The 24,705-nt window shown below is 41.4% G+C and overlaps 1 protein-coding gene across 4 annotated transcripts in view; it reads right to left on the bottom strand.

Moving 5' to 3' along the window:
- Positions 1–698: 698 nt before the first annotated feature.
- Positions 699–24,705, bottom strand: part of LOC101170030 (MTSS I-BAR domain containing 1) — a 51,017-nt gene continuing 27,010 nt past the window's right edge. Inside the window, exons 4-15 of one of the 4 annotated variants that reach the window (XM_011480651.4) lie at positions 13,641–13,725; positions 12,434–12,525; positions 12,263–12,337; positions 12,122–12,139; positions 8,921–9,078; positions 8,739–8,846; positions 8,178–8,275; positions 7,456–7,678; positions 5,394–5,645; positions 5,042–5,212; positions 4,752–4,908; positions 699–4,287 (exon numbers count right to left, since the gene is read on the bottom strand). In XM_011480651.4, coding sequence (XP_011478953.1) covers positions 3,632–4,287; positions 4,752–4,908; positions 5,042–5,212; positions 5,394–5,645; positions 7,456–7,678; positions 8,178–8,275; positions 8,739–8,846; positions 8,921–9,078; positions 12,122–12,139; positions 12,263–12,337; positions 12,434–12,525; positions 13,641–13,725 — 2,093 coding nt within the window. In that variant the 3' untranslated portion in view covers positions 699–3,631. The remainder of the gene's footprint in view (positions 4,288–4,751; positions 4,909–5,041; positions 5,213–5,393; positions 5,646–7,455; positions 7,679–8,177; positions 8,276–8,738; positions 8,847–8,920; positions 9,079–12,121; positions 12,140–12,262; positions 12,338–12,433; positions 12,526–13,640; positions 13,726–24,705) is intronic. The other 3 variants (XM_011480652.4, XM_020706890.3, XM_078955126.1) reach the window with 3 other exon arrangements.

The following is a 24,705-nucleotide window of genomic DNA, read 5'->3' as shown; positions in this document are numbered from 1 at the left end:
TGTTTTGAGTGAAGCAGCTTCATTATTTTGAAAGGGCCTTTGAACAAGGCAGTGAATCCCAAACAAGGATCTTTCAGGCAGCTCTTATTTTGAAATGTAAAAATCCTTCATCTGTTTAACCGGTTTAAAGGTTTTGTGGGGGTTTGATTCCCCCCTCTGAAATGAATGTATCCTAGCATGTTTTATTAGCTCAGGGGCCTTGTGGTAGAGTGTACGCCCTGAGACTGAAAGGTCGTGAGTTCAAATCCAGGCCGAATTGTACCAAAGACTCTACAAATGAGACCCAATGCCTCCCTGCTCGACACTCAGCATTACGGCGGGTTTAAACCACCGAATGGTTTGGGACGGGACTTTATTATTTTATTTCAAATGTATTTTTATGAAATTAATTCAGAAGATGTTAGTTTTCACTTAACGACGTTGGTGCAAAAATCCATCATTTGATAAAGTTATGGTAACACTACTATATTCAAATTCTTGTTTCTGCAGTTGCATGTTCAATTTGACTAATCCATGCATCAATTCCATCTACATTAGAGAAGCAAATCAAAGAATTCTAGATCATAGAAGTCTTTGATTTCCTACAGATCGGATGTGTTGCCGTCCCTTTGGAACCCTTCAAAGTAAAAAATGTGTTTCAAACCAAAATGTCACCAGAAACTTGCATTTATTGTAAGTATTTAGCTAAAACAGACATATTTTTAAGAAGTTTATTTTTGTTTGTCTGCATTAGTTTAGCATCATTTCGCTACAAACTGATACACTTTGATTAAATGATGTCCAGTATTTGCCTTCTTCTAACAATGTTTTTGGATAGTTAAATGAATGAAATGACCGGGTTTTTTCTTCTTCTATTTTCTACTCAAAGTCGAATTTCCTGCATTTAAAAAAGGAGGAATTAGATCATTAAAAACACTTTCTATGAGGAGAAGAAACAAGAAATACAAAGGTAGCAGTGTCCAACTCAGTGACATAATATATATGTGAAAAGAAAACAACAGAGAAACACAGACCAGGAATAACAATCAGGAAATTTGGCAACTTTCTTGTTTTATGGATAAACAGATGCAGCCGTTTATCAGAATAGAGTCAGGAGTGACCTGAATAAATATATTTGAAAACACAGGATTTCCTAATAATCCTCAATCAAAACAACAGGAACTAAGATTTCTTTTATTTTTACACTGTATAACATCCGGCATGGTGTCAAAAACACAACTATCTAGAGCTTTGAGACGCTCCAACATGTAGCTTCATATACTCGGTGCATCAGCCACATTTGTAAACCTGCAGCAGGAAACGACCAGCGAAACTGAAGCCTTCAGTCGTCATCCAGCTGTCAAACTGAAGTCGCACGAAACATGAAAACTGCACCATCACAGCGACAGACGCTGCAGAAAACACGCAAACTACTCACATGGAGTGTGTGAGATGAAAAGATGAGAGCTGCTCCAGATCCAGTTCTAACAACGTTTGAAATGAGACAGAGATAGAAAGACTATAAGTTAGTGTTTTTATGTTTAACATGTTGGCATTTATGAAAAAAAATCAATCATTTTCTAGTACATAAGCTAATACAATGACATCTTTTTGTTTAAATCTTATATCTATCTTCTGTCACATAAAGACTAATTTAGTATTAAAATAAAAATAATTCTGTTTTCAAAAACATTCAGTTTGATTTGATGCTTTTCAGTGTAATACCACAAGAAACCACCAGGTGGCAACATTTGTTCTATTGTCGTAATAAGAACTTTAAATTATTTTCAGATTATGATCATATTCCACATCTAAATACTAAAGAATATTTTCTTACTAACCAAATCATGAAGGAATTCACTTTTGATTTATTATTTGGAAAACATCACTAATTTTTCCCCAAAAAATAATCCAGGAGTAAAAAAGTAAACAATTTGCCTTTTTTTTTAAAGTTTTGTTTAGGCCATTTTAAGATTTGGAATTAAATTTGAATTGATTTACTAAATAAACTCGTCATACTCTACTTTAACAATTCAAATTCATTCCTGTGTTCCAAAGATTGTAAACGAAGAAGATTTTAAGAGAATAAAAACCTTTTTAAGGATTTTGTGAAGGAATAAAGTTGATTGTGAAGGATTATCCTCATAAATATCGCATTGCATTAGTATCTATATATGTTTTGATGGGAGTCTAGTTCCCGACGGTTCCGATTGTTGTTGTAGATGACGTGGAAGATTTTTCCATAAAAACGTTTAGTCGTTGAAGGTATTTCAACTGAAAATAAACATGTGGAAACATCTGGGGGGAGGGGGGCAGTAATTCAAGGGATAAATACTAAACTAATCCTGTTTTCCCAAGAGGATCCAGAAAAGATGCTTTGAAAAGCACCGCTTCATTTTGGCTGATGACCCAGAATGCATCACTCCCTGCAGCGTGCGCGACTGATTAAACATTAACTTTGCTCTCCTCGCCGTGTGACTTCAAAGTAAAACGCAGAGCGTCAGACTGTGGTCACGGCGGCACACAAAGCACCGACAGAAGCGCACGCCACGACGGATCCGTTTAACACCCCACAATGTTCCATCGACGCAGCATCACACACACACTGTAACCCCGTCTAGTGCCGTGGATGGAGGCAGTTTGCTGACATCAGGTCAAGTGGCGAGCTGCGCTGTTGGTTAATGTTTAAAAAACAACAACAAAAAACTTTCAAGGTGCTTTCAAATAAATTACAAAATAAATAAAATGTTTTCCAATAATATATTTCTTTTTTTAAGCAAACAATAATTAGTTCTGGTTCTGATCCAACAATGTGTTTAAACCACGACTGAAGATGGATCTAAAGGGATTTGTGAGACCTAAAGTAAAACTGCAACAACATGCATGTTAGTGATTAGTGTAACGGACAGTCACAGCGGAAAATAAAGAAAGAAAATGCTACCCTACATTTAACAAATACTCGTTTTTTTAAGTGCATTTCTCTCTCAAATACCTCGTGTTTATTCTTACACACAGACACACACACACAAAATAAAAATGAAACAAAAATGATTCTCAGCAAAAAGGCGTTTGGCACCTCAAGTGAAATAGTGGACAAAAGACAATGAGGAAGTACAAACCGGTCTAAATGCAAACCTACAGATCCTGTTTGATCGTTTTCAAAACACAGTTTTCGTTGGAAAGTCTTTCCTGTTTATTAAGAACTTCTTCTCTGTTCCTCTGACCTCTGACCTCTCCAGCTCGCTCACAGTCCAGGAGGGTTTCCTGTTCTCTGGGGGGGAATTTGCCCAAAGGAAAGGATTTGTCGCCCCCTGCAGTCGACCCTCAGACGCACATCTAACTTAAAGGGTTTCTTTACGTCGTCGTTCTCCAGCTAAATCAAAAGTAAAACCTTTGGGACTTTTCAGTGCGCATTCAAACAGTGCAACAACAAAACCCCAACGCCTCTCAGTCAGTCATAAAGTCAGTCCTTGACCTTCCCTACAGCTTTCTTATCCATTTGTTTTGGTGATTCCAATGATCCTCTTCAAAACTCATCTACTTCCCTGCAACCTCCCCCGTTTGGCGCTCTCTGACTTCTAGTTCCTGACTTGGATCCTTTTGTGTCACGCTGTTCATCCGGAGACACAGAGTGGATCCGCCCCCCTCCCCGTCAGTGGATGCTTGGCGCCGACCGGTCGTCGGTCGTGGTCCTTTTCAGCTTGACGCCTCGTCGGATCATGACCAGATAGTCCTCCGCCTCCCCGTATTCCGCCTCCTCCAGGAGCTCCGGGAGGCGCCTGCGCTCCCACTCGCAACCCCCCCTGCCGCTTGGCTGTGGTGGGGGGGTTGGAGGGTCTGACCCCTCGTCTAGGTGCTGGGGCAGCCGGGCGGCGGGCTTGGAGTAGAAATGCCCGCTGCTGGCGGGGGACAAAGGGCTGGTGGGGGGGCTCAGGGGGGTTCGGGGTGCATTTCCGTCCTCCGATGCGGCTCTGTTGGGGAAACCGGGGTGATCCGGCACCGTTGGGGTCTTGACCGGGATCATGGGGGGCTTAATGGGAATGGGGCCCAGACTGAGGCCCCCAGAGGGGCGCCGCAGGTTGGGCTTGGAGGACGGAGTCCGACGAATGGTGGCGACCCCTGGGGTGATTACGGACGCGGGGTTGGCGGGCAGGCCGGCGGTGGAGGCAGGACGTTTGGACTGAAACATGCGGCGGTACAACTGGCCGACGTCGACCCCCCTGGGGACGGTGGAAGACTTATCGCAGTCTGAGGACGGGGGCGGATGCTCGAGTTCCTGATCCGCGCCGACAGAGTAATACTCGCAGTCTGATGAGAGGATGGACAAAAGGAAAGATTCAGTGATGCTAAACCTTCGTGAAGGCCGATGTTTTTCTTGGTTAAGGTCTAATAGATCCAGAAATAGACATATATAAACTAGAGATGCACAATAAGTGCCCCAAGGGGGTAAAGAAAGCAGTCAGGGTTGGAACGAACAAAAAGCGACCACCAGTGAAAAAACGGGAAGCGTCTGGACTGGTTACTATCGGCGAGATGGTTTTATTCCAACGTTAAATTTTAATAATTAAGCAAAAATGACCCACAAGCTAAAGAGATTTGAAGTTCCAAAGGACTTTTTTTCAAACAAAGCAAATTTCAGCTGATTATCGGATACTAGAAGCAGGAAATTATTGGTTATCGGACGTCAAAAAAGCTAAAGTCCTGCAGCATCCTTTGTATTTCACAGACCATTCCTAGAGGGGGAGTTGTTGTGTTTGTGCGTTTGTGTGCACCTTGTGAGAGGCCGATGTCCTCCGAGCAGCAGGGCGTGTTGGTCTGACTGCTGTAGCCGCTGGAGCCCTGCAGCGAGTCCCTGCTGGACCCCTGGATGTCCAGATGGAGGCCCCGGGCCAGCACCCGGGCCAGCTCCTCGTGGGCCTCCCTGTCCCCCTGTTCGCACACACACAACACACACACACACGCACACACACACACACAGCCGTCACTCTCACCGCCACCGACTCTGCACTTTGACACGCGATGAAGCCCGAAGTTACTAGATAAAGATCCGCTGCCCTCTGACCTTTGGGGATGTCACACAGGTGGTTCCGCCTCTGTTCCTCTGAGGCTCCTCCCCTGCTGTGGTGACGTCAGAACCCTGGTGGCTGCTGGGATCTGCGGTCTCTCGTCTGTCCTTGCTCCGTCTCAGCGTGTTGACCATCGGCTGGTCGTAGGGGCCCGGTTTGGCCCAGTCCTGCACAGGAAAGCATCATCCAGAAATCCAAATCCAATCATCCAAGAATTTGTTTTAGGTTTTTGCTAACATTAAGTTTTAATCAAAAGCTACAAATTCCAAAAAACAAAAAATAAAAAGGTGAAGATGAAACAAGGATATAATGAAGAGGAGAGAATATCAGGGATGATGTGGACCAAACCTTCCAGGACGGGACTCTGGATGACGGGATCAGTCCGATTCCAGAGGGGCTAAGAGGCGGGAACTCCCCTGATTGGCTGAAACCTGTCCGAGGCCAGGTGGGAGAAACGGACGAATAGGAGGGCGAGGAGATGGGGGAGGTGTGGGTGGAGGAGGAGTAGGTGAAGTATGGAGGGTGGAGGTGGGAGTCCTGAGTTTGCAGTACCGCTTCATGCTGATGGGGGGCAGCGTGACGGTCAAAGCCGTTTGGCAACTGAGGATGAGCGATGAAGAGGCAGAAAAACAAAATCAACACGTGAGGCGATGATTTCTAACAACCAAAAGAAAAGGATCCAGAAATGTGAATTTTATGTCAAATCATTTCAACTAAAAGTGATAAAGAGCTCAGATTTGCTCCACAAACCCCCCCCCCCCAGAGTGACTTTAGGGTTTGATGATCCAGCATCTCACATGTTTGTTCACCTGCTGCTCCCCGGAGGTGGGGCTACAGTGTGAAGGTGAGGAAGAAGAGGAAGAGGAAGGCTCCTCATTGACAGACTGAGAGGACAAAGCAGAGACACACAGCTGCACCACGGAGCACAAACGCACACACAGAGTGAGGTTAGCAGGACGCACAGACAGACAGCAGCATGACCTCCACGCGAGGCCGCCGACGGCGACGCAGAAGAATTAAGAACGTTCAAAGACCGACAAACGCGCAGAGCTGATGGCGGACGGTGGCGTGAGCGAGGATGAAAGCAGCTGTGATCACAAAAGGTCGGCTGGATTACAGATGACACTTTCAGAGACATTCAACACTTCAACCTTTAAAACTGTTTTCTTTCCTTTAGTTTTAAAAATACATTTCAGAAGCTTTTCTAATATTCTGACAATATTTTTTTTTTAAAAGTCATTCTTTTTATATTTATATTTAAATATTTTAAAAAACTATTTTATATTAATCCCAGCTTGAACTTAACTCAAAGTTACGTGAACCAGTGGGTGTGTTTCATTGTACTTTAACTGTTATTCTAGTAAAAAAAAAATCTATTCAACACATTTTCAAATTATTGTTTTCATTAATTTTGTGTTAATAGGACAATTCTCATTTTTAAGCAAATATAAAAAAGATAAATGTAGTCATGAGTAGTTTTAATAACCATCTTTAAGTGCGTTTTTATCTATTTATGATTAAGTCATTAGGTATCAGTTCATGTCTTTTAGTTATTTACTTTTTCTCTATTGACTTGTTTCCAATTTCTCCTAAAGTCTGATCCTCTTTTAAAAGTGTCACAGTGGTCTTTAGATTAGGATTTTCCCGCTTTAAGCCCAAATTTAAAAATATGTGTCGTTTTCTAGGACATAGTTTCTGCAGCGCAACAGCAGTTAGTTGGACATCCGCCTTTTATGGCGTGGAGCAATCCCGCCCCCCTTCCCCTCCCCGGTGAAGATCCGAGCAGGTAACCTGTGTCCCGCCCAGTGAATTTTTTAATGTCATAAAACAATTTTTGCTCCTGATTCACAATTTTAATAAAGAAATTCTCAGAAATGCAATTTGGAAATGAATTGTCTTTTTATATCTCCTTCATCGTCAGAGAAATGCTACAAGAACATGAAAAAAACTCAATTTTCATGGGAGTGGGTCTTCAATCAGTACTTTTTAGTTGAAAAAGTTTAAAAACTATAAGACTTTGTGTTTTTTGGGGCTCATTATTTCTTATTACCAATAAATTCCTATTTTCTTTTTGATATGTTCGCCGTTTTAGGATAATCGAATCAGCCTGAGATGAGAAATGTAGATAGTTGTTTTTTTAGAATCCACCACCATGCAAGTTTGACCTTCTGACCAAAAATGCTACAAACAGAAATCCTTTAAAAGACGTTTTCCAGCCGTAGAAGGAAAACGGCCGAACTCTGCTGCAGCTCCGCCCATAAACCAGAGCTCAAAAGCCGTCAAGCAGCCAAAGTGATGAGCCGTTACTCCATGCCAACACGCATGCGGTCTCCTAGCAACCCTGCAGCATCTCGTGACCTTTGAAGCAGACCTGAAAACACAGACATGTGGAAATGCGCTTCATTTGAACCTGCAGGGTGTCCGGGGGCATGGGTGACGGCGACTTGGACTGGAAAGCGTCCTGCGAGATGAAGCCAGAGTCGTGGGAGGAGACCGAAGAGAGGCGGGCGGGCGTCTGCTGGGGCAGCACCGAGGAGGAGGAGGAGGAGGCGCGGTAACGGAAGTGGGAGGTGGGGGAGTGGCAGTGGGAGCCGCTGGAGCGCGAGTCGCTGCTGTTCACGCTGTTCAGACTGCTGGGGGAGGAAGAGGAGGAGAGTCAGCAAGGAGGTCAATTCAAAGGCAGATTTATGAGCTGTAAAGTTCTTCATCTTTGAGGAAAACATCTGAGGCTCCTCCCCCGATAAATGTTTCCTGTTCTCACCTTTTAACACGTTATTAACCAACTTTTAAACAACTACTTTTGTAGTTTGATAAACCAATGTTTGCTCGTGAGAAAAACATGCAGTCCCACATGTCCACCACAAGGGGGCAGCACAGGACAGTTTGTTTGCACAGCAGGACGAACGATCAGCCCTAAAGGGTCAAAATCCACTTTAAAAATAGAAAGTAAAATTAAACAGAACAGCCATTTTGTGATGTACTGTACAAAATAAGAAGATAAGGAGATAAAAAAATAAGTAGTGTACGATGTTCACCATGACCCAAACAGTTTCGTGAGTCATTCATCCGTTCAGGCGGGCCTGAGGGGCCAATGTTTTGCAATCAGTCCAAGCTTCAGCCTGAGCGACTCACCTGCACATGCTGGACTTCCTGGATACCGTGGTGCTCGGCGACGAGGGCGGGGTTTGGTAGGACCAGGTGCACTCTGAGCCCTTCATGTCTACAATGACCTGGAGAGGAAGAGCGAAAGCAGTCGTGTGTTTGGTTTTCCTTCAGGATGTTTGCAGTTCACGTCAGATTTCATTAAGAAGACAAGACATTTTTAAAGGTGCGACTGAAATTTTTCATCGTAGTAGCATCCACTGCAAAGGACAGAAATATTTTAGATTTGAACATTTTTGTGTCAAGAGAAAGCCTGGATTAGCACTTTTTAAAATTTGTTTTTATAAAATTGCCTTCAAAATATTGGTCAAAATGAAATTTTGTACTCAAATAGGCAATTATGATAAATCCTAATGTAATGCAAACCTGTTTTTTACACTATGAATAATGCAGTTGAGTCACTAACAGCCATAGAAGAAAGTTCTGGTAACATATGAACTGGAATATATGAAAATGTAAAACGTGTTTTTTTTTCTCTCTTACTTTTTAAACTCTAAATAGCATCAAATCTGAGCGGGAAAACCTCTGTACCTGTTCACTGGAGGGGGGCAGCTTGTGTGGGTCCATGGTGAGCGCCTTCAGGTCGTCCGTCAGAGTCTGGAGGTGCGTGATCTCCCCGAGCATGGACATCTCCTCATCCTGGTGTGAAGGTTTCAGCGCACAGATCAGGAAACAACCGAAACACTGGGGCGCAGAGGCGGGGCTTAACTGACCACGACGGGCCGCAGCATGGACACGAAGCAGCAGAAGCGGCTCCGCTCCTCCACCAGCGCCTTCCTCACGGCCTGCTTCTCCGTCTCCTCCAGCAGGAGGTAGCGGTCGCTGACGTCCTGCATGGCGCTGTCCAGCTGAGGCTGCAGGTCTCCACGGCCTGACGGACAAACGTCATCATCATCATCAAGCCGGTCATTTTTTAAAATGATGAGAAAAAGAGCCAGCAATAATGAATAGTGATTAATAATGAAAGGATTTAGAATTAAAAACATAATCCTTAAAACTTTTCTGAAACAGCATAGAAAACTCTAAATCTACGCTGCTATAGGTTTTTTTTAACTGCAGTGACAAAAGTGTGAAAACAATAAATCTCTAAAAGCCATAAAAATCTATTTCATTACATCAAATCCGCAAAAAATAAATAAAACTCAAAATCCAGCCAATACATCACATTTACACAAAACAATAGGGGTCCAAAAGAGATTATAAATCAAACATTCCTTTTTTTTTTTATGGAATGTTTGCCCTGCTTCCAATCAAATCACATAATAAGATGGTTCAAAATGCATAATTTTTTATTCATTTTCATTGTTTAGATGTAAATATCAAAGATTATTTGATGCTTGGTCTGGTGCCTGGTGAAAAATGTAACAAAGAGAATCACTGGCTCTGGTTGAATGAAACGATATTACATACAATATGAAGATAATAGGAATGTGGCCATGGTTAACAAAAAAAACCTCTGTTGCCAAGGAAAAACAAAAATTTACTTTTGCCAATTCTTTTAGAAATGACATCGACCTGATCGTCAGCATCAGGCGACCAAAAAATAAAATGGTTGCTATGGAGATAAAACCAACAAAAATGCCGCCATCTTGAAAATGAATTTGTCACGTGGCGAGGGCAGAGGGGGGACGGCGAGGGCGGGGCCATACAACGCTGCTCGCAGCTTTACTCTTTTTTTTTGTGTTGGGTATATTAAATCCTTCCTTCCCATTTCCCAGAATACATTCAAATGATTATTTGATACTTTTGAAAGTGAGAAATCCAGAAGACATTTGCATCATTCGTCCACATGGAGCTGGAACCCACAAAGCTGGGAAATGAGAAAGCATTAGGATGCAAATAAACAGTTTCTCTCAGTCCTTTCATGAGGCTGTTGGTCATAAACTACAGAGCGAAGGAATGTCAGTCGCACTTTCCCAGAGCCCCAGCTGGAATCCAGTTCCCTTTGCTGCGACCACATCACGTCAAATCCACACATTCTATCACCGAGTGCTGATCTTTTGTTCTCCAAGTGCTGCCGGCTTGAGTTTGGTTTACGGACCCCGTCATCTGTGCTCGAAGGCCGGCATAAACACGCAATTAGAGTTCCTCCGGAGGGACCCGAGGTCAGCTCCTGTGGTTGCTCTGATAGACGGGAGAGACCTCCGTCTCTTTCCAACGGAACTTTTCCAGGCAGACGCTGGAGGCAGGAAGAAGCAGCCTCAAGAGAAGGGAATGCTGGGAATACTGGTCTGCCGCAGAATTCAAGCAGCTAGACTTCATGGAAGAAGAAGACTCGGCTTTTTGTCTCCATTTCTTTTTCATCATTTTTTATTGTCATCTTATCAACACAAACATGAAAACTTTTTTAAACTCAGGCTAATGTTTTTATGAAAGATAAATGCCACAAAATTGATCAAACTTTGCATCAACAGTCCAGCTTTCTGCTAATATTCTGATGTTTTTTTTTATTCATTTGGTTGCATCTAAAGTTCAAGCTCTTCTCTGCTAACTGCACAAATTGTTCTCATTCAGAAAAGCTATTTGTTTTCTCCGCCTTTTTCTTTTATCCATTCTTGCATTGTGATCAGCTGAAGTAGGGAAGAGGGAGTTTCCTTTCATGCCGTAACAGAACGACGACCACATCTGACGTTCGCCCGCCAGGAGGTCAACATCAGGTCCTGTGTTCTCACTTCAAACACTCAGTCCCAGTCCTTTGTTGAAAAGGTTTGTTTTGTTCATCAATAGAAGTTTTGGTGTTCATTTTGGTTTCCTGCGTTCCCTGAACTCATCAGATGCTGTTTAAAGAGCTGAGCTGAAGCGGTTCTGTATATTTCTGTTGTGTTTCTGTGAAAATGAAATGTAAAAAGTGCTTCTAAAATTAGCAAAGGGCTCCAATGTTTTATCCTGGCCATAAACAATTTCTGATGATAGAGAGAAGTGCTTCCAGTGTGTTTGTGAAAGCTGCATTTTAGAGCCACTCTGGAAAACTTCAGGTGCTGAATGTGTTGCCAAACATGACAGAAGACTTACTGAATTATTGACCTCAGGTGGGTTTGTGTGAATCTGAAGCAGATGGATATTTTGGTTTTTTACAAACTATTCCACTTTCAGACAAACAGATCCGTGTTCATCCTCGTTCTGCCTGCATCTGGATAAAAACTGTACGGCTCAAATATTCCTCGCCATCTTTGTCGCACCGGTAATGTTAGGTTGGGGTTGCTAGGAGCTGCACGCTAGTGTGTAAACAGAGAACTCTCAGCGACGGGGAAAGGAATTGGAACTGCAGTCGAACTCTTCAGGAAGGTAGTAAAGCGCCAAGTATACCCTATAAACCATTTAGATGGTAAAAGTTCATGTTTTTGAAAACTTTATTACATAAAAAAATAAAAGGAAGGACTTAATAAACAAGTGAATTTTTAACGTCTAATTCTTTAAATTGTTGACACAGTCCAGTAACTTTCTATTATCAAGTTACTTGTGAGATAAGTACTGAGAGATGTTCCTAAACCAAAAGGCCTGAAGTTTTGTTTGTCTTTGTGTCACATTCTATGCAGATGATCTTGTTGTTTCCTGGAGCATAAAGCACATTCTTGTTTGGAGCGTCTGGATTTTGTTTGCTGTGGTCCAAAGCAAACATGAGAACATTTTTCAGCAAACCAAAGAGAGCTGGATGTGATTCTCAGAGGGGAATGTTTCACAGAGAGCGTCGGCGAACGCGTCGATGCCACATCTCGTTATGTATTTACCAGTTTTTCTGAGCTTTGAGCTTCTAATGACTCACAGTTTAATTAAAGCCCGGCCACATGTAAACCATGTCACTTTCAACAACTAATTAACCCCAAAATCCTTAGAATATTTCAGTTTTTCCACAGAAGGTTTCAGTTTAGCAGAGACTGTGTGGGGTTTGCATGTGGATGCAGACAAGAACTCACCAAATACATCCGCTGAAGCTGTCAGAGCGTCATCGGACAGCACCAGACGGGAGCAAAAGGTGGTTGAAAAAGAAAAAAGACAGACTTTTCACATGTTCTTTCCATTTAGCTGATAAACAAACATGCTAGGGGATTTCAAACCTTTCTTGGCTTTCTTCTGCAGCTTCAGAGTGTCTGAAGATCTTTTTTTGATCTCTTGACGGGCTTTTTTATACTCTGCAGGAGACACAGCGGCGAATGAGGGTTTTTTTTCATGCGTAGGTTCCAAAACACATGCTCATTTGGCAGTGCGTGTTTCTGCATGTATGAAACCTTTGGCGTGATCTTTGTCCAGAGCGTTGGCCGCTCTCCTCCACTCCTCCATCTGCTCCTGCAGAGGGTTAATCAGACAGTCCAGAAACACCCTGGAAACCAAGAAATGTGCCGTTCAGCTCGGAGGCCAAACACAGTCTGGTCGGCAGAAACGGTTTCAACACTTGATGGTTGGAGTAGAAAGTAAACGGTGGATGGAAATCAGGGTCAATTTGTCTGGAGTACATGGAAAAAGAAATGATCTTATTCCTGTGTGCAATGCTGTCGTCATGGTCAGGGATGGGCGATATTTCGTTGCCAGAATCGCTGTCGGCCGACATTCAGACAATTTGAGCTCATCGGTGTCGGTCCGACATTAAAAAATGTGCAGATATTCTTCTGACTGTTTTCAGAAACACTTCATTTTTTTAATGTATACTTATTACTTATAGATTAAGAAGTTTATGTTTACAGTCATAGTCAGTAATTGACTGTTTTCAGGTATTTTTGACCGACAGACATGTTATAATAGATCACTGATTTCCATTTTACTGCAAAAATTATATTTAAATAGGAGTCAACATAACTTATGACCCTCGTCTACATAGGAGGCGAGCATCTAACATCAAAGGGCTCCATCCGATTGGTCAAATGCATAAAGGGATTTCTTTGATTTTTTAAATCCTTCAAGCTGCCATAAGATTGTTTCAGAACATTTAAGGTCACCATTTATCGCCATCTTTTGCAATATTTGTATTTCACAGCTTGATATCGTGATAAAGCTACATTTGCGATTAATTGTGCAGCCGTATTTTACATAAAAAAAACTATAATATTTTTAAAGCGTTTTCAAATCTGTTGTTTTGCTGTTAAACATGAAAAAGTCCATTAAAAGCTCAGGAACTCCAATTTTCGTCAGGCGGACCTTTGATAAACCCCCCCATGGATCTGCAGACATGAAAGACATCAACATTCCTGGGAAAACTGCTGGAAAATGAGTATTTATATTGATGTCTTATATTGTTGTTGTTGTTTTTTTGTTGTATTCTCATTTGGCGCCTCAGCTGGAGATCTCATCTCCCCAATTCAAGCAAACCAATTCTGTCCTTCCACACTGATGGAGTCCTGCAGAGCGAAGACGTTCACGAGAAGACGGATGAAACTAGGACGGAAAGAGTCCGGAGATGCTTCACCACTTCATCCCGCAGACGCGGTCACATCTACTCACATGGAGAACTGGCGGAGTTTGGCCTCGATGCTGCGATGCCTCATGCACATCCTGGTGAGAGCAGAGCCGATGTCCCTGGTTCCTCCTGCCAACGAAGCGCAGAAGCACAAGTTTTCACACAGCTGTAGAAACGGTGGGGATGCCGTCCCATCCCAGTCCACCCGTTTCTATTCTGCTCCACATGTTCCATGTTCACCCAAAACCTCAATTCATGTGTGGAAAGCATTTTAAAGACCCGCTCTGATAATCATCGGATCTATTTTAAGGGCCTCCCCAGTGGTCTTTTCATCAGGCTAATGCAGTTTTAAGCCAAAAAGAAAAAGAAAAAAGAGATTTAATCAACTTTGAGTGATTAGCAAAAATTAAAAAAATGTTATACGATTGTTTTTCTTACTGTCTTACACTGAATAATAACGGTGTAGAAAGAAACAAATGTGGAAGTGTGATTTTAACGGTAACAACAACTCATGCTGCAGTGATTTCAACCATTTAAAAAATCCAGATGAAAAATTCATGGAAATGTAAAATCGATGAGCAAAAAGTAGAAACTAACAAATTGAATTGGTAAGACGAGAAAATTATTTATCTTTTGCCGCTAGTAAAAAAAAGAAAAAAAGGAAACCAACAATTTACTTACAAACCGAAAAAGAAAAAAACTGCAATGAAACTTTAATGTTGAGGGAGGTATGGAGTTAGATTACTGTCTAAATTAAATGGATGCTAATAATAGACAAAGTTGTGCACACTTTGGAAAAAGAGAATACTGGTTCTACCTTTCATATGTCCGGTTTGAGGACGACTTTTCTTTGCCTTTAATAAGAAATGTTCCCCATCTTACCCCATAGGGTAGGGGTGGGCAATTATTTTACCTCGGGGGCCACATTGGGTTCTAACATTTGATAGAAGGGCCGGACCACGAGCAGATGCGTGGAGTGAGAATGACATAACATGGAATGGAGATGAAAACATTTGGATTGACAATTATATTCTAAAACAGAATATTCTAGAGTTTTTAGTTTAAAACTTTTGTTCCCATTTTAGATCTCTTTTTTTTATTGTGAAGCCCTTTGGTACCTTCAGGGAGTTGTAAAGTGCTGTATGAATAAAGTTTCATTCATTCAGGATCCTTTTAATAAAATAAATAACATTATTTATGAAATAAAACAATGACTAAATAACACTATGATTTTCAAAGACGAAAATTCAGGAAAAATGTACTGATACATTTAAAAAACAAAAAAAAAAAAAATTTACGTCACCCTGATGAATAAAAAAAACCTGTAAGACACCTAAGGAGACTGCTAAATCACATTTCAATTCAGGATTTTATTTTTCAAATCTCCCCTCTGATTGGCTGACAGACTGACTCAGAAAACAGAGGAAGCTCCACGGGCCCCCAATGGAGACAGATGGCTACTCTCCCCCCTCGCTGAGAAAGGACACCCCCTCCTGAGGAGAAGTTCACTCAATCCCGTTAGCGTGCAGATCCAACGACACCTGAACCCCTCGTGACGCTCAAACAAACAAAGATTACTCAACAAGAACATTGGCTCCATCCAGGTAACGTCTCATATGGAGCTGTAAGTTAGTCAAAGCTTTGCATTGGTTGGGTTGGGGCGGGGCGGGGGGCTGAACACTGCAATGCACCACTGACCCCTTCTCCTCTTCCCTCGCTCCATCTTTCCTCACATCTTCCTCCTTTCCATCCCCTTAACAAATCGCATATCTGTCAGACAAACGTCTTCACAACAAACTCATGGATGTTATTGTTAAACCATAAGACGACCAAAAACTACGGCCTTTAGGTGATGACTGAAGAAAACAACACCCATCTGTTGATGTTGCAACTCACCTCACCTTGAACCCAAAGTCTTTCCTTCACATTATGTTCAATAAGAGCATAAAATGCTCAGAATACTGTTTTATATAAAATGAATTTGAAAAAAATTAGGTGTGCAAGCTTTTATACTCACAGCATCCAAAATCCCGTTAAGGACCCACTCCAGTCATCTTTAGATCTATTTTAAAAGAGTTCCCAGTATTATTATTTTTTTAATGTTCATTATGTCATCTTTAGGAATATCTAGGATGTATAGCTTCTGCAGAGCGGCAGCAGTTAACCAGAAATTCCCCTCCAAGTTGACTGATGGTGTGGAGTAAGCCCGCCCTGACTTCCCATCATCCCTCTCCTCCACTAGCTTACAGCCCCTCATATTTGAGCTATCCAGCTGTCCAGTTTGAATTCCGATTTTAAGATTCATTTTTTGCATCTTTGTGCCACAGGAACATGTTACAAACACCGAGCAGTGAGTGGGTCTTTGAAACCAGTTTGAATATTTGATCTAGGTTAGTAATAAGGTGACAGGACGATGAAATGCTGGAGCTTGAAGTGAAAGCAGCGTTCCAGTCAACATCGGAGCAGGTTCGACTGAAACGGCTCGGCGTGGAGGCGTCTGCTCGCAGACTGTGGAGAAGCAGGCGGTCGCAGCTGGAGCTTCTCTGCTTTTATATGTCATCCATAACAAAGACACGGCTGTTCCCAAAGGAGGCATAAATTAGGAAATGTCAGAGCTATAGGGATGGAAAGGTAAGCAGTAGAATTCTTACACATTACAGTCGCTAAAAAAACGACAAAAAAAAGTCCAAACTTTTACAAATTCTTTGAACTTTTAGTGACACTGTCAACATATATTTGAACCTCTTTGCAAACCTTTATTTGTATTCTTAACTTTTACAAAAGAGAAGAAAGAAAAATGATTTATGCATAAATGCTGCGTTAAGCTTAATTTGTTTTTTTTAGATGAGATTTACTTTTCGACACTTTAAACTGCTAATGTTGGAGCATATCAGCACACCTAATATGATACTCATCAGCGAAACACACCACAAAACCTTCTACGTTTTCAGTTGGTTTTCATCTTTAAGTGCCTAAAAAGATTTTTTTTTTTTGGTTCCTGATAAAGCTCCTTCAGACATGCGATTGCATGGAGCACGTCTGAGGAGGAGGAGGAGCAGCATCCATGGAAAACAGCTCTGAGAAAGTAGTCCCAACATATAGTTGAACGCACGGAAAAGCTCATTTGTTGAGCTGCCTCCATGCAAAATGCCAGAACTGACGGGATGGAGGAATATTTGTGTCCTGCTTCCTTTTGTCTTCTTTGACAGCCACTAAGCAGGCAGGACTGAAAGAGAGAAGAGCGTCTCATACATTTGCATTGTTTATGCTAAATGCACTGAAAGCAAAGCTTGCAGACGGGTCCTGCAGGCATGGAAGGGAGTTACAAAATTAAAAAGAATATGGTTTTTATTTTCAAAAACGGAATTTATGACCATTTTAAGGCTTACTAGATGCAAAGTAGCCGAGTTGGTGTTACGTTTTCTGAAACCGTATTAATATTTAGTCCTAATAACTGAGGAGCATCAACGTTTTAAGCTTTACGTTTTCTGTTTGCTTTAAAAAAGACTTTGTTTTTTTCCTTTTCTTGATTACGTGAAATTTCACATTTAAATCAAGTATTGATTGAAACTCTAATAAATATTTTTTTTATATAAGATTCACATTATGAGAAGCTGCATGCAAAAGAAAAGAAATTGTTTGATTTTATGAATGTCTGGGTATGCTTTTGGCACTAAAAGGCTCCTAAGCAAACATTGAATTAAACTACAGATCTAAGACAGTAATTCACCTCCATCCATCCATCCATCCATCCATCCATCCATCCATCCATCCATCCATCCTCTGCTCATCCAGGACCGGGTCAGTAATTCACCCAAAGGTGCTGCTAAAATGAAAACTACAGTTTAGTCTAATTTTATGGACTTTTTTGTCGATAAGAAGCAAAGAAAGAAGCTTGTCTTCTGTGATTCAGTCATTTTTGTGGCTTTTGTCGTTTTCCTCCTTCCTCATCCCTCTTTCAGTGTCCCAAATCCCCCGGCATTTGTTTTCCCAGCTCCTCCCACGCCGTCGATCCCTTTAGGTTGAATCCATGTTCAAAATGACACCTCATCCAGGCCTCTTCTCGCCTTCAGACGAGGTGTCTGCTCCCCTCTGTCCTGGCCAGATTCCCGTCTGAAAACAGGACGGCAGGCAAATCTTTTCCTGACTTGTTATTTTTGATTTCAGGATTTTCTTTTCAATAATTTATTGGTCAATTTAGAAAGCAGGGTTTTGCTGAAATGTGGATCAAACCATTTAGATGCTGAGCTGGATGATGATGTCATTTTGACCATCACTCCCTGGAAGTTAAAATGATGCATCCCTTCTTTAATTTTTTTCCTTTCCTGGCTAAGGAATTAAAACCACCATGAGGTGACTTGGACAATAAAGTGTTTAACATATGTGCATGACTCAAACTTTTGGCCTCGGCGAGAACATTTCCTAAAAAAATAGCCACAAGTTCTCATTTGTCCGTCATCGCTGACGCGGTGCGTCTGCCTCCAGAGTCTCAGCAGTTTGAGGATGTGAGCAATGTGGAAAACTACAAAAATAGACGAATCTCATTGACTTTCACTTAGAAAATCTTAGAAAGTCTTTTAACGTCTTTTTTTTTTTTAATTCTTTGGACAAAAACTGCATTTTTGTTATTTTTTATTGTTGGTAATACATAACTTAGTCCATTAAAGTCAAATTTAGTTTAAGGTGTTTTTTTGAATTGAATTTCTTTGATCAATTCGACTGAATGACAAAAGAAAGCGTTCAGAACAAATTCAATGTTATTTTAACAACATTTATAACCTAAATAAAGAAAAACTTTATTGATCTGAGATAGAATTGAACATTTTTAGGTTTAGAAAAACATCTAAAACTTTTACTCTTTTTATTATATAAAGAAAATGTTACAAACAGTTGAGATAATTACTGCAACGATCTGGCCTGCAGTCAAACTAGTTCCTGATTGGCTGATTGACTGATTGATTGACTGGATCTTTCGTTCTCTGCCTTTCTGTCCGTCTGAGAGCCAGCTGACCTAATTCAGAGGGACACGGCGCCGTTTCCGTCTGACCTGCAGGCGCAGAACGCCCGACAGCAGGGAAGCACGGCCCGGGGGTGCAGCGGCTCGCCTGCAAATGGGACCAAACTTTACAAACTTTCAGTGTAGATCCTGGTCAGGGCGAGAGGGAAAGAGCGACAAGGTGTGAAAAACATCAGACTGAATTATTCGGCGAGATGAGCGGAGCTTCAGCGACAGATCAGACCAGAGTCCTCAAACCTACATCTCATCACAGTTTGTAGGTCAAACTGGGAAAATAAATAATTAAAATCCTCAGCTGAAAAACGTCAAAACTGTCAAATTTTAAGCCTCAGCAACAAGAAACAGGCAGAAAATATGAACCTGCAGACAAAAAATGCTTTTTAAAGAAACAATTAGATTAAGCACAGGAAAAATGGGTCTTAAGGACATTATCTCTAATTGCTTTTCCCCCTTTTTTCCTGTTTTGTGTTGTTTACTACATTTCAATGTGACCTATTTACAAAGAGCTGATTCACAACTGCAAGGTTTATGGCAACGAATACGAGAAAAAGAACAAAATAAAGAAAATCATTCAGGTCCAACATTTAGGAACGTTTAAATCCAGTTTGGTCCAAATCAAAGTCGATTCGTCAAAAGTCAATTTAAATAAACACTTTCATTTACCAGCAGATGACGTCAACCTCCAAAAAAACAAAAACACGACGTATAAATGATTTCATTCTCTGCTCCTCTCTAGTCATGAAGATCATTGGACTTTTGTCGTGTACTGAATACTTTAATGTAATGAGAAACAAATAAACCAAAACAAACTGCACTAAATTAAGGAAATATTAGATGAAACCTCTCAGATTGAGTGGAATGAATTGAAAAGGGCATCAACTCTTATCCGTCTTTTCCTCCAACTTGAAGCAAATTTGAGCAGAAATTAGCCATCAAGTCACATAAAACTTCATGTTTTATGTTTTAATTTGAATTAAAGCAGATTCCTGGTCACTCATTACTAATTTATTACAAAAAGGAAATGTCAGCAAATGTCTTTTTTTAAATGCAGAGGTTTCACTTTCCGAATTGTAGGTTAATTCTTCCAGTCTTTTCATTAAAAATATATAATATTATGAATTTAATTTTGCTTAAAAATACATACATGTCAAAGTCGTACTTAAATGTAAAACTTTTCAAAGCACATGTAATCTCTGCTAAGAAATTCTGGCTTTTACAAACTATCTACAGGTAAGTAAATGAGCAAAACCATCGGCATAATCATTATTATACTTGCAAGTTGCTACACAGGAGACAGAAACTACAACTTTTCTGACAGTAAATCATTTCCAGGAAAAAGTCGACAATTATTGAATTGTCTCATGCAGGAAGTGATGTGAACGCCAGACCTGCTCTGACCAAACATTTGGGTTCAAATGTCTTCTTCTGCGTCTTTGTTCCTAAAAATGTGTAAACCACTAAAAGTGATGGTTCTCTGGGACACAAAGAACGTTAAAAATGATGTCTAACAGCAGCAAAATGCCGCTTAGAGCACTTTGGCAGGTGAAATATATAATATAATATCATCTTTTTGAGAACTTTCCTGCCAACTTTTTGTTTTTCTGCTTCAAAGCCAAGAATGCTGGATTTTGAGATAGTTTAGTAATATTTTTGAAATGAAATTCGTGTTTTTTTAAACACAGATGTAAACACCATATTGATCTGACGTTGCTTTCATCTTTACATTCAGCTTGTGTTTTTTTATGTATGTTGAGGGCGAATTTCCCGTGAAGTTTCCAAAGTGGCTAATCTTCCATCTTTCCATGTAACCCAAATAAAAAGTGTCCATGTTTCCTGACCGATATCTCAGAGACCTTTGTCCGCTTTCCAGGGCGGACGGCGTGGCGTTGGGCTGAGCAGTAGGTGACCTGGAATCTAAGACGGAAATTCAAGCCCGTCTCGCTGCTCCTGACTGGGACGTGAAGCGAGCCGCTCGGCTCCCTCTGGAGCTGCTCCGCTCAGACGCCGGAGGAAGTGGAGCAGCTGAAGCTGCAGCAGGACGCGCAGTAAATCACTGACCTGCACTACGGCGCCGCCTTTCTTATCGTGTTGCTATGGTGAGGCGATGGCTAGAAGGTTATTTTTGGGAATTGGAACATATCAGAGGCAGAGAAGACAGGGGGGGGGCAGAGGATTTTCAGGAGGGAGGGATCAAATTAAAGGAGGACATTGGAAGCATGAAGTTTTCACAAGTCTTCTTTCTTGCTGCATCTTTGAGCAAAAACTGTCCATCTCTACCACATTCTACCAAAAAGGCAGCCGGTACAAATGTGTTTTTAGACATAGTGAAAGTCCCACCCCTCCCCAAAATGATGACATCACAGAGGGAGAAACCTTCAAAAGAAGGAATGGAACCAAGACTTTCTTATGGGACACAAACAATAAATACATGAAATTCACATGTTAGGAAGTTTTGAGGTTAATATAGGATGGAGACGGGACCTGCAGCCTGGGGGCAATTTTGGGGGAAAGAGGGAAATCTTATAGGAAAACAATCTTTTGTGTATCTCACAAATTTCACACCAATATTTATTTATGTTAATCATTTTTTTAAGTACCTTTCACAAACCCCCTGGATTTTGTTATACCCCCCCTAACTCCTTGAGCACCGTTGAGAAACTGCTTACTTGGATACAGAAGTTTATAAGTCTGAACAGCTCTAACGTGGCCAGCTTGCAAAAGTGGCGTTTAGCTGTTGCTTGCAGATTCTTCATTAGAATATTATAAAAATTGTAATACACGAATTGTTGGCTCAAGCTGAACGAAACAATATCTCAAAATATTATGAACATTGAAAGCCTCCGTTGCTAAGGAAACCCCAAAATTTATTTTAGCCAATTCTTCTAAAGATTACCCTGACCTATTCGTCATCCCTAGGTGAGCAAAAACTTTAATGGTTGCTATGGAGATAAAACCAACAGAAAAATGTTTTTTTTTGTTTTGTTTTTTTTAAATAAAAAGGTGTCGTGCAGCTTTGCCCAGAGTGGGAGGGGCAGAAGAGGAGAGTTAGAGGTGTTAAGCAGCCACTTAGGCATTGGGGGGGGGGGGGGGGGGGCGTAGGGGCAGTGAGGACGGGGTAGGGTAGTATCTGTGGGCCGTATGATGTCATTGGCGGCTTGATCACAATTACTCTACACATCAACTACACCTAAAACTGGGGTTTTGCAGTACGATCAGAGGATTTTAAGAACTACGATGACAATAAATAAGGACAAATAAACGTATTCTTTGTTTTTGCATGAAGGTTTTTTTCTCTACACATTATTTATGATGGGGATATGAAGACAATTAAAACTGGACAGTCTGATCGGCTTTCAGAGCTTTTTCAGCATTGGCCCTACAGATGCAGTGAGTTTAGAACTAGTGAAGCTTTGGGTTCATTTTAATAAGGAGGCTTAACCCTGTTGAACATTTACCTCCATTAAGTATCTGTGCTGCTTTCTTCTCATTTAAGTTCCACCCCTCCCTTTCTAAACCCATCTTTTCTCTCAAGCCTGCTTCCTCATGTTCTCAAATGAGTAACATCCACAACTTTGAATTGTTGAGGGAGAAATGAGCACAAATAGAGATGTAATGGCTTCCTCCACTAATTCTTCCCAGTGAAGCTCGTCTGAGTGACAAGATGCTCATTCGGAGCGGTGGTCCTTCTGACTCTCACCTCCACACATCCTTGTCAGACCACAGCTTTAAAATCTGTTTAATATTCCAATAAGTTTATTTTCTTATACCAAAACAGAAAAACAGAAGGAACTGTTAACCCAGGTCAGATCACTGAAGCCATTTTCTGTGCTTTTTGTTTAAATGTAAATGTATTTAAAATTTTGTAGCAAAATATGGCTAAATTCCAGCCATAAAATCTGAATGGAGTGGTCAGGTGGGGGCCTCCACTGAAACGGCCACATGTTATTTCCTGGTGTTGCATCAGTCAGCATCTCCCACCCTCCCTTCCTATAAGGTCACTTCACGACTCGGGGATGTTCCACGTGTCATCAAACAGTGGAAACGTCTGTCCGTCCGCCGCCGCCGCCAATCCATTTAATGCGCAGACATGAAACACCAACTGTGAGGCGATTAGCGAAGCATCAGGACAGACGCATTTTCCTAAATGGAGGAGGTCTAGGTCAACAAATACAAGACAATCTTCTAAATCTTGGATTACTTCAAAGTGCAAAGAGAGAATTTAAAGAAGTAATCCTTGTTCCTCGCAGCCTATCTGGGGAGGAGAGGTCTCGCAGTCCTGCAATACCGCAGGCCAAAGTGGGGAGGGGAGCGATCCGGAGATGCCTGTCGGTCAAGGCTGCAGTTTTAAGATGCCCTCTGCAGGAGTGTGCATGTGTGGGTGTGTGGGGGGGGGGGGGGGGGGGGGGACTGGAGTAGAGTTTTCAAATTCCTTACGTTTCATCCCGGGAATATCTCCCATCTCTAGTTCCATTCTGGAGTTGAACTGCCGATTTGCTCGTGCTCTGATCGAGTGTCGGACACTAAGGTGCAGCTCCAGATCTGACGGCAGCAGCAGGAAATGACTGCTGGGATTCAAACTCTTTAGTGGTAACGTGTGTCCAGCAACGAGGCTTTCACTCTGCACCTCTTCTCGCATATCTGCTGACCCGTCGCTGGTTTCTTGGGGGGGGACGGCGGGGTCGTCACGGTCAGCAGGAACCGTCAGTCATCAGCGGCGAGGCAGCTGCTGATCCGTCAGCTGCCACGACCTCAGATCAATGGCTGCGGCAGGAGCACAGAGCGAGAAAACGATTTTACGCCCCACAGAGGTCCGCAGTCTTTCCTCTACGTCTTAACAAGCCAGACATGCAGCACTTTTGGTGTACGTTTATGTTAAGCTTTGTCCTTTGGTGTTGATGTTTGCAGTGACTGATAGTTCTTGTTCTTCACTTTCCAGGTAGCAGTGGAAAAAAATAAATGTTTATTTAGAAGTGGAAACGTCTACGCAGAGTTTTAGAGAAACTTTCTTATCTTTAAACAACAAATTCATTCTTAGGAAGGGAACGAACCATTAATCAGACATGACCTAAAGTCCAGATGCAGCTTTAACGATGGTGATGACATAAGGAGTAATAAGTGGGCAAAAATATGTATTTTCACGATTGCAAAATACTTTTCATGTACATTTTTTCCACCCTTCTAAATTGTATTCAATATTGTTGTTCTTTGACCATAGACTGTTGTAAATCTGCAGTAGATGGTGAACCTCACCGTACTGGCAAAGCCTCTGAGACTGAATCCAGACATGAAGAAGTGTTTCCCTGATGCTCATGTAGAGCTCCTTAAAAGAAATCTATTTGATCTCAACATCATCCGTGTCTTCCATGCATTCTAAATGGGATGTACAGATATAAAGTCGAAGCTTCCATGCATAAGGAGGTCATGACTTTGGACAGTAGCTCCTCCCACACGTGGCTGGAGCGTCAGGTTTATACATTACTCGTTTTTGGACAAGCATTCAGCAGCGAATTTGCGTCAAAACAGATCCAGAGGATGAAAAGTCGCCGTGCAAAAAGCATTTGGTGTGAGTGCAGCACCAGGTTTTGTCAGAACTGCATTAAATGCAGGGTACTGGAAAGTCCCACACTGGATAGTCCTTTAAGGGGTTAGAGAGCAGTAAGACTTAGGGCCGACATAAAAAAAAAAAAGGTTTTTTCTCGTAAAACTGACCTTTTTTCTCATTAATGTTCAACTTTAATCTCATAAATGCCCTTTTTTCCTCATAGAATTAATGAGGAAAAAGTCGTAATTTCACGAGAATAAACTCGTAGAATTATGAAATAGTCCTTATTTTATGATGATAAAGTGATGATGAAAATTTCAAAACTTAGAGGTTGAGAATGTATTAGATTAAGGTAATAAATTTATGAGGCTCTTCACTAAAAAATATAGATATAAAACAAATAAAAAAGCAATTTTGGGGTTTCAGCATGACAGCACATATTTCAGCTTTGATTTCATAAATAAGGAAATTGTTTTTTAGGTAAAAGGACGTTGAAAAGAATATGCAGGCCGTCCTCAGAAGAGGATTGTGGATTATATTGTGTCTTGTA

The sequence above is a fragment of the Oryzias latipes genome, chromosome 11 (genome assembly GCF_053564925.1).
Source record: "Oryzias latipes strain Hd-rR chromosome 11, Olatipes_Hd-rR_3.1".
Taxonomy (NCBI): domain Eukaryota; kingdom Metazoa; phylum Chordata; class Actinopteri; order Beloniformes; family Adrianichthyidae; genus Oryzias; species Oryzias latipes.
This window is presented reverse-complemented; position numbering and strand designations above follow the sequence as displayed.